Here is a 9,492-nt window from a genome sequence, read left to right as displayed (position 1 = left end):
GCGAAGGCGAGAGCGCGCCAGGCGCGGGGCGGTGCTGGGCCCCGGTCCGCAGGCGCAAAGACGCCCCGGGCGCGCTTAGTCTGTTCCCGCCGAGACCTGCAGGGGGCGCGCGGTGGAGGACCTAGAGGGACGCCGGTGGCTGCTGGAGCCCAGGTCTCTGCATCGGTCCCGGCCCCGACCCCGAACGCGGCAGAAATGCACAAGGTCTGCCGTCATCAGGGCCACGAGCAGCAGGCTGTAAAGGCTCAGCGCTAGGAGCGGGCCCGGACCCCTGTGAGAGAGGGGAGGGTATCAGGATGCAGGCCCCGGCCGTTCTCGCCGCTTCGTGTGTGTTACAGAGCCCCCGAGAGTCTGGAGAAAGCTACCCAGAAAAGTGCAGAATGTGTAAATACAAACTCAGGGAGCTCACAGGTACCCTGAAGTCATCCACGGACAGATTAGGATTGAAAACCCCGACTGCAAGGAGATCCAACCAGTCAATCCTAAAGGAAATCAGTCCTGAATATTCACTGGACGGACTAATGCTGAAGCTGAAACTCCCAATACTTTGGCCACCTGATGCGAAGAACTGACTTACTGGAAAGGACCCTGATGCTGGGAAGGATTGAAGGCAGGAGCAGAAGGGGACAATAGAGGATGAGATGGTTGGAAGGCATCGATGGACATGAGTTTGAGCAAGCTCGCCTGGCGTGCTGCAGTCCATGGGGTCGCAAAGAGTCGGACATGACTGAGCGACTGAACTGAACTCCAGATACATGTACTCCAGATTGCAAGATCCTTTCAGTATTGACATCCATCCAACCTCACCTGCCACACAACACCTACAGTGACTCCCTGTTGCCCGTTCTCACAGCCCCCTGAACTTTTCCTTCACAGATTGTTTTGTAATCATGTATTTGGGTGATTTTATGTTTGAGATCTGTCTGTAAACTACAAGCCTCCCACTACAGAAATTAGGAACAGAGTCCAAGATACTGGAACACCCTGTCAGCGTACCAGTGGCTCTGGAGTTGGAGTTCTCACCTGAAGATGGGAGGAGGCCGGAGGGCAGACAGATTGACCTGGTTCAATGCCTCAAATTCAGCCTGAGTGCAGCAGAAGCCCCCTGCAGCCTGCAGGTGGCAGCAGTAGGCTTCCTCCGGGGTGTCAGAGAGACGAGGGCAGAAGAAACCCGGGTAGTGACGCCCATCAGCATCCCAGGTGGTCTGGCACAGGTGGGGGTGGTGGGCCAAAGCTGAAGGGAAGGGTGAGGGGGGCTGGAGACAGGCAGGAGTGATCTACCCACATCCCACTCACCCCTTTTGGAGAGTAAAAGGGGTCAACTATTATCAAAAGGGCAGGCTTTCTCTCTCCTCACCAGCTCCCCAGAGTAGCCTATACCTGCTAAAAGAGTAAGTACTGGAAGGGGTGGTGGGCAGAGGAGAGTGCTGTACCTGAGAGGGAGGCCGGCTGAGCACGCATCATCCAGCTGAAGAACAGCAGTAGCCCCACCGACAGGCCTGTCAGCAGAGGGCCTGACCGCCTCTGGAAGCCCATGAGAGGTCACCTACACTTCCACCTCGGCCCTGGTCCTAGAAACCCCAACAGCTCTATTTCTAAGCCACAGATGCAGACTGTAAGGAAATAAAAATCAAAGCACCGTTAACACAAACCTGAAGCTTCTCTGTCACAGACCTCTAGCGAGAGATGGAAGTGACTGAGTTTCTATCTTCTGTTGAAAAATGTGGGGATTGTGGCTCCACGCTGCCTAAGGTTCTCTGAGCTGAAGGGGGAAAGGCTCAGAAGGCTGGAGGGCTGAATGAGGAATGAGCCAAGAGTCGAGCCACTAGCCTGAAGAACAGACACGCATTTAGAACCAGGTATGTTTCTCTCCACCCACTCTTAACTTTCAGGCTGCCGTGGAAGCCATGGGAATTCAGCTTGTTCCATTTCAGGCCCCAGAGACCTCGTATTCAGTGTTTGGGGCTTCCCTCTCTAACTTCTGCATCGTGGCAACCACCAAGACTAGCTGAAAAGCAAGAGCGAGTGCTCTCGTTAACTTGTCCCCTGAGTCCTCATCGGCCCCAGCTACCAGCCAGAGTACAAAAGCTGCTAATCAACTGGAGTAAACTTAGCAATCAGCCAACCCCACTTCACAGGGACAGCTCTTCCAGGGTCTCCTGGTCTCAGCAAACCTCATACTTCATAGATACTGTCTGCTGAGACAGGGGATTTCTCCAAAAGACCAGAGGCCACCAGCCCACAGTGTTGTGTTGTTGTAGTGTCTACTGAGGTCTGACAACGTCATGCTCTCAGAACAACAGTGACAATGATCATAAGCCCCAGGGCCCCACAGCAGTGCCTGGGGACTGAAGTAGGAACCCTCATGGCACAAGAAAGACATGCAGATTTTGCTCGTGGCACCTGAGAGCAAAGAAAACAGTTCCTGCAGAAACAGCACTGCGGCCTGGGAGCCTACGTCTGAAACCATCACCGAGGGCTCCCACTGTAAGCTGCAATTTCCAGAAGGTCAGATCCCAGGGGTCTTCTGGACACTAGTGTGAGGCCTCTTTGCCCATAGCAACCAAGCCATTCTTGCAGGGAGAACTATTTTTAGAGAACTTTGAGAATGTTCAGAGCATTGGCAGTTTGAAAACTGTCTTTTCATGGCGGGAGAGGGTCCTCCCCAGAGAAGTTGTCTCTGGCCCAGAGGCTAGGTGACTTGCTCTCCCTCCAAGTTACCACAGTCCTCTGCGCTTTCCTGCTCCGGACACAGTGAGGCCACTGTCTTCTTGTCTGTTTTCCTCCTTCCCCCAGGCTGCGGGCTCCCAGAGAGCCAGGCCATATTCTTCTTGCACCCTCGGCAAAGCACAGTTAACTAGCAGCTGCGATGCTGTGGGCAGCTGCTTCCCACACCCAAGGCCCACCCATCAGACCCGGAAAAACGCATCCAGACCAGACTCCACCATCTCCCGGGCCTCCGCGGCGCCAGGGGGCGCTGTGGGCGCTGGGTCCACGCTCCCCGGGCGCCTGGGACCTAAGGTACCCGCCCCACCTACGCGATGGGCTCCGAGGTGGCCCAGCTGCTGGAGGCTGCTGACTTCGCGGCCCGCAAGCACCAACGGCAGCGGCGGAAGGACCCCGAAGGGACCCCCTACATCAACCACCCTATCGGTGGGCGCGCCGCCGGGGGAGCCACGGCTATAGCCTCCTGGGGTTGGGGACCGGGAAGGGAACGCGGAAGGCGCGCAACTCCTCGGGCACCTAGTCGGTACCAAGCTTTGTGCCAGACACAGTTCGTGTTTAAGACTCACAGCGACCTGGGGCGGTCGGCATGGCTGTTCCCAGTGTACAGTGGACATCCAAAAAAAAAAGTAAAGGACTTGCCCACGGTCACCCCGCTAGTGAGGGGCGGCCTCCTCTGGCTCTGCAGAACCCACATGACGCCGCCCTGAACCCCTCCTGACTTCCTGCTTTGCCCCGTCAGGTGTGGCTCGGATCCTGACCCACGAGGCGGGGATCACTGACATTGTGGTGTTACAGGTAACTTTCCTCCTCTGCTAGGAGGCTGGGCTGGGGATCAGGGGCCCCATTCAGCTTCGGGCACCCCTTGGCAGGCGTCCCAGGACTGAGTGGGAGCCTGTCCGCAGGCAGCCCTGCTCCATGACACAGTGGAGGACACAGACACCACCCTGGATGAGGTGGAGCTGCACTTTGGAGACCAAGTGCGGCGCCTGGTGGAGGAGGTGACAGATGACAAGACTCTGCCCAAGCTGGAGAGAAAGCGGCTGCAGGTGGAGCAGGCACCCCAGAGCAGCCCCGGTGCTAAACTGGTGAAGCTGGCAGATAAGCTGTACAATCTGAGGGACCTGAATCGCTGCACCCCAGAGGGTATGCTCTCCCCGCGCCTGCTCTGAGGGAAAAAGGAGGGGTATCCATCTTGAAAGCACAGGTTGGTCAGTTCCCCTGGAATAAAAGCCCAAGTGTTCTTGTTAATTCCCTAGACTAATATTACTAGACCCTTCTGATCTTTCATACGGTAGAAATACAGAAGCTGGGCCAACGGTAAGTTTTCAGCACAAATCCTTCCATCAGGAACTCATGGCCCCGCGCCAAGCCCCTCAGGAAGTGGGCAAAATCCAGGGCACTCCTGGACATCAACAGGAGCGGTTTTCTGTCCACTTTTACGCAGGATGGTCTGAACACCGAGTCCAGGAATACTTCGAGTGGGCGGCACAGGTGGTGAAGGGGCTCCAGGGAACAAACCGACAGCTGGAAGAGGCCCTAAGGCAGCTGTTTAAGGAGCGGGGGCTGACACTCTGAGCGGTGCTTGGAGCCATCCTTGCCCAGGCCAGAGAAGATGCATACTCCAGCCTTTCCATGCCTCCCAAGCTCTCTCCCTGGTTCGCTCAGCACAGATATTAGAGACCAAATACACGTGTCTTTTCTGACTCTGAAGATCTACCAACAAAGCTGAGCCCCAGGTTGTGGGATGATGCGCCCCATCCATTTCTAATGCATTCACTGCCCCTCTCCAGGCCTTGGGTCTCTGTTGTTTTGCAAGGTGGGATCTCTGGCCCCTCAGGGACTTAGGCTTATCTATAAATGCTGGTCTGAAAGTCATTATGCAAAATAAAACATTTGGATAAAGCTTTGAGTTGCTGCTGCTCCTCCTCCAGCCTCCCCAGTGGGGAACTGATGTGTGTGTGTGTGTGTGGGTCGGGAGGAGATATCTGCCCTTCAGTAGGGCAGGGTTCCAACTGTGTACCCTCTGGGATAGGTCCCTCAGGTTGAGGGAACCCCCTCAGAGCTTGGTTTCCTTATCAGTGGGATAGGTTGTGTAACTATCAGGGTTGAGCTAGGTGACATGCCTGACACATAGATGCTCAGAAATTGGTAGGCTTCCTCACTGAGGAAGTCGGGTGGGAAAGAAGTTGACATATATATTGGAAAGAAGTGCCACCCTGCTTACTGGCAGGTCTGCTCAGCAGAGTCCCCAGCGGCAACATGATAGGGCCTGTGAGGGGGGGAGGGTCCCTCATACCCCAGGTTGCCACGGAAACCTGCTGTGATTGGCACCCCACCCTGTCTCACCAGCATCCCATCTCTGATTCCTTTTGTTGCTAAGCGACAGGAACTTCCAGGTGCCCCAGGAAGTGGCCTGGGAACTGACCAACCCTTGGAACCCATCAGGGTCTGGGAGAAGGGGGAGAGCTTTTCGAGGCGTCCACCTGAAGGGATCAAGTGAAGTGTTGTTGATCACTGCTGAGCAGCTGAGGGTTATTCAGTTCAGTTCAGTTCAGTTGCTCAGTCGTCTCTGCAACCCCATGAATCACAGCACGCCAGGCCTCCCTGTCCATCACCAACTCCCAGAGTTTACTCAAACTCATGCCCATCGAGTCGGTGATGCCATCCAGCCATCTCATCCTCTGTCGTCCCCTTCTCCTCCTGCCCCCAATCCCTCCCAGCATCAGGGTCTTTTCCAATGAGTCAACTCTTCGTATGAGATGGCCAAAGTATTGGAGTTTCAGCTTCAGCATCAGTCCTTCCAATGAACACCCAGGACTGATCTCCTTTAGGATGGACTGGTTGGATGAGGGTTATTAGCCCACTCCAAACAGGTACACTTGCGGGGGTGAGGAGGGTTGTTAGGTCAAAGGCCACTTCCTGGTCACAAGATGATTGATGTTTTCTTTTCACATGTGTTTCCTAATTGTTCTTTATAACTGGATGAGATAGGCAGGGTACGGGTTATTGTTCTCACTTTACAAAGATGAAATATGAAGCTCAGAGAGGTGAGAAGACCTGTTAATGACTAAACAGAGTAGTGTCAAAGTCAAGACCAGAATCCCTCTTTTTGCCACTCTGAGCCTTTTTAACCAAACAAGATTGACCACAATTGAGGTTAACTCCAGCCACGCTAGGACTTCCCTGGTGGCTCAGTGGTAAAGTCTGCCTGTCAAGGCAGGGTACAGGGGTTTGATCCATGGTCCGGGAAGATTCCACAAGGCGTGCAGCAACTAAGCCCGTGTGGAGCAATGACTATCTCCATGCCCTAGGGCCCACACACTGCATCTACTGAAGCCTGCGCATGCCTAGAGCCTGTGCTCCATAAGCGAAGCCACCACCACAATGAGAAGCCTGCACACTATAACAAACAGTAGCCCCTGCTTGCCACAACTAGAGAAAGCCTTCGAGCAGCAACAAACACCCAATGCAAGCAAAAACAGTCTATATAAACCAAAGTACAACCATTGACATCAGGAAATTAATACATTACTACCTTAAATCTCTGAGATAGAGGGCTTCACAATTTACTTGTATGCTTACGTTGGCTTTTGCTGGGCTGGGAATATGTCTGGGGACTTTCCAAGCAGCCCAGTGGTTAAGACTGTGCTCTCACTGCCAAGGGCCTGGGTTGAATCCCTGGTTGCGGAACTAAAAATCCCATAAGCCTTGCAGCATGGCCAAAACAAAAAACAATTTTGCTTCTGGCCTAGAATTAGGTCAACAGAGATTTCTGGCCCCTCCGAGGATCTGTCCTTTTCTCCGGATCTGCACGGCCTCATCTTCTGCTCATGGCGGTAGTTGTTCTCTCCTTTCGTAGTCAAAGGAGATTTCCTCTTGAGTATGACTATGCTTTTACATTTTTAATATTTTATGTAGCATTCTGAGGCACTAGTTGAGGGGGCAACAGGACAAGTGTCTACTCATTCAGTTTGAATGCACTTCCCCAGGCATTCTGACAAAGGAAACCTGTCTTTCCTCCATCAGTGAGCTTTGCAGGCCTCCATGCTGAATGCTGTGTCTTCCATCTTCAACCCTGTCGTGTTCCAAATGCCAAGGAAGCCTCATTCCCACCCCCCCACAGGCTTCCTGTGCCTCGTTGTTGTTCAGTCGCTTAGCCTCAGATGCCTTTGCAACCCCATGGACTGCAGCATGCCAGGCTTCCCTGTCCTTCACCATCTCCCAGAGCTTGCTCAAACTCATGTTCGTTGAGTTGATGATGCCATCCAACCATCTCATCCTCTGTCATCCCCTTCTCCTCCTCCCTTTAATCTTTCCTAGCATCAGGGTCTTTTTCAATGAGTCAGCTCTTTGCATCAGGTGGCCAAAGTATTGGAGCTTCACCTTCAACATCGGTCCTTCCAATGAATATTCAGGATTGATTTCCTTTAGGATTGACTGGTTTGATCTCCTTGCAGTCCAAGGGACTCTCAAGAGTCTTCTCCAACAACACTGTTGGAAAGCATCAATTCTTGGGCGCTCAGCCTTCTTTATGGTCTAACTCTCACATTTATACAGGACTACTGGAAAAACCATAGCTTTGACTATATGAACCTTTGTTGGCCAAGTAATGTCTCTGCTTTTTAATATGCAGTCTAGGTTGGTCATAACTTTCCTTCCAAGGAGCAAGCGTCTTTTAATTTCATGGCTGCAGTCAGAATCTGCAGTGATTTTGGAGCCCCAAAAAATAAAGCCTCTCACTGTTTCCTGTGCCTACTCCTAATTTCAGAGTTCTTTCAGTTCAGGTTTGTTCTCAACTAGCAATGTCTAGCAGATGGTGATTGCAGTCATGAAATTAAAAGATGCTTGCTCCTTGGAAGGAAGGTTATGGCCAACCTAGATAGCATATTAAAAAGCAGAGACATTACTTTGCCAACAAAGGTCCGTCTAGTCAAGGCTATGGTTTTCCAGTGGTCATGTATGGATGTGAGAGTTGGATTGTGAAGAAAGCTGAGTGCCAAAAAATTGATGCTTTTGAACTGTGGTGTTGGAGAAGACTCTTGAGAGTCCCTTGGACTGCAAGGAGATCCAACCAGTCCATCCTGAAGGAGATCAGTCCTGGGTGTTCATTGAAAGGACTGATGCTGAAGCTGAAACTCCAATACTTGGGCCACCTGATGCGAAGAGTTGACTCATTGGAAAAGACCCTGATGTTGGGAGGGATTGGGGCCAGGAGGAGAAGGGGATGACAGAGGATGAGATGGCTGGATGGCATCACCGACTCGATGGACATGACTTTGAGTAGACTGAACTGAACTGAGCAATGTCTAAGTCAGGAGCCAAAAATGGATGGACACTCTTGGCAGAATCACTTGGTCCTGGCAACTGTTAACGATCAATTTCCCTCTGACCCTAAGTAAAACTGAGGTTTGATGTGAAGGATCTAGTCTGTCCTCTATCATGTTTTTTTTTTTTTTTTCCTGTAAGAATTGCTCCTTGAAGTATTTGTTCTTTGTACACATTTTTTTGTTAGGGAAAAGCAAAAATTTAGTTCAAAAATCTCTCTTTTGGATGGGAAGCCTCATTCCTACCACTCACACTATGATTTCCTTCCTCTGAGTGCATGAACATCATTAGTTAAACATGGTGACAGTGTGGTACACAGGTCAATTTCAGGGTAAGGATGTCAGTCTCTCCACACAGGTTATACTCATCCCCTAGGCAAACTGAATCAGAGTACAGTGTGGCCTGCCCACCCTGCACAGGGGGGGCCCAGTCAGTCAGTTGTTCTCTTCATGGTTCCAGCTGGCCACATAGCCCTCCGTTCTTCCTGGACACAAAATGGCTCTCCATGGGTAGAGAGTTGCAGAGAGGAACAGAATCCTATCCATTGCCAGTGGTTGACGTTGTTTCTCTCATGTCCTGGTTCTGTGTGTGTGTTTTTTTTTAATGTGTTTTATTTCACTGAAAATGGATTTGTGCAATAGCCTGGTATCGATATTGTATAGTGGAAAGAACGCTAAACTGGCTCTGCCACTGACATGGGGGAGTTCATGTAACCTCTGTGGGTCTCAGCTTATTTGTAAAATGAGAGGGTTGGACTAAATGAGCTCTACATGCCTTTCTGGGACACCATATGTGTTTGTAATTGAAGAGAAATTCCATGTTCCTTAACAGAGGATCCTGCAGGCACTCGCTCATGGGCAAACGGTATCTGCCCCCAGGGCTCTCTTTCCTCTCAAATTCTCCCTTACTCCTAAGGCCCCTGGTTGATTTTTTAAAAAAATTAAACACTGAGAAATATTAATTAGAAGTTAAACATTAGGTTATCAAATTATATTGACACAATGATCTCTAAGTCCTTTCCAATTCCAGAGTATGATTTATAGGTTAATGCACTTACATTCTTAATTCCAGGCATTGATCTTTTTTTCCCCGCATCATGCTACATGGCACACGGGATCTTAGCTCCCTGACCAGGGATCAAACCTGCACCCCCTGCAGTGGAGGCACAAGTTTTAACCACTGGACCATGAGGAAAGTCCAGGTATTGATCTAACCTAGGAAAGAGACCAACTCTTAATCCCATGGTTTCTAACAAGGCTGTTGTATTCTCAACATCACATTTTATAAACTGGATTACTTACATACATATTTTGAGTATTTCTGAACTGGAAATGTGCATTCTTCTACAAAGGGCAAAAGAGGCATCATTTTTTTCTACCACATACCATAAAGGGAAATCTGTCAGAACGAAGTTGGTACAGTTATGAGTCCATACAGCAG

The 9,492-nt window shown here is 51.0% G+C and overlaps 2 protein-coding genes across 2 annotated transcripts; one reads left to right on the top strand and one right to left on the bottom strand.

The window, feature by feature from the left end:
• Nucleotides 1-75: 75 nt before the first annotated feature.
• Nucleotides 76-1,536, bottom strand: LOC122454946 (protein shisa-like-1a). Its single transcript, XM_043489597.1, has 3 exons — nucleotides 1,434-1,536; nucleotides 1,024-1,234; nucleotides 76-271 (listed from the first exon to the last, which is right to left on the bottom strand). Exons 1-3 carry the CDS (start codon nucleotides 1,534-1,536, stop codon nucleotides 76-78), a joined length of 510 nt encoding a protein of 169 aa, XP_043345532.1.
• Nucleotides 1,537-2,998: 1,462 nt separating this feature from the next.
• Nucleotides 2,999-4,630, top strand: HDDC3 (HD domain containing 3). The gene is made up of 4 exons (XM_043434575.1): nucleotides 2,999-3,153; nucleotides 3,467-3,522; nucleotides 3,630-3,870; nucleotides 4,172-4,630. Exons 1-4 carry the CDS (start codon nucleotides 3,042-3,044, stop codon nucleotides 4,300-4,302), a joined length of 540 nt encoding a protein of 179 aa, XP_043290510.1. The 5' UTR covers nucleotides 2,999-3,041; the 3' UTR covers nucleotides 4,303-4,630.
• The last annotated feature ends 4,862 nt before the right edge of the window (nucleotides 4,631-9,492 follow it).

This window comes from Cervus canadensis, chromosome 17 (assembly GCF_019320065.1).
Source record: "Cervus canadensis isolate Bull #8, Minnesota chromosome 17, ASM1932006v1, whole genome shotgun sequence".
Lineage (NCBI taxonomy): Eukaryota > Metazoa > Chordata > Mammalia > Artiodactyla > Cervidae > Cervus > Cervus canadensis.
The sequence above is the reverse complement of the archived record's forward strand: the minus strand, read 5'-3'. Positions and strand labels throughout refer to the sequence as shown.

What these genes read in the sequence shown, in the direction of transcription:
- HDDC3 (XM_043434575.1), top strand. Translation starts at nt 3,042, where the DNA reads ATGGGCTCCGAGGTGGCCCAGCTGCTGGAGGCTGCTGACTTCGCGGCC. An exon ending in CTACATCAACCACCCTATCG is followed by an intron (nt 3,154 to 3,466) that starts GTGGGCGCGCCG and finishes TTGCCCCGTCAG; the next exon opens with GTGTGGCTCGGATCCTGACC. An exon ending in CTGACATTGTGGTGTTACAG is followed by an intron (nt 3,523 to 3,629) that starts GTAACTTTCCTC and finishes GCCTGTCCGCAG; the next exon opens with GCAGCCCTGCTCCATGACAC.
- LOC122454946 (XM_043489597.1), bottom strand. Translation starts at nt 1,536, where the DNA reads ATGGGCTTCCAGAGGCGGTCAGGCCCTCTGCTGACAGGCCTGTCGGTG. An exon ending in TCAGCCGGCCTCCCTCTCAG is followed by an intron (nt 1,235 to 1,433) that starts GTACAGCACTCT and finishes CCTTCCCTTCAG; the next exon opens with CTTTGGCCCACCACCCCCAC. An exon ending in CGGCCTCCTCCCATCTTCAG is followed by an intron (nt 272 to 1,023) that starts GTGAGAACTCCA and finishes CCTCTCTCACAG; the next exon opens with GGGTCCGGGCCCGCTCCTAG.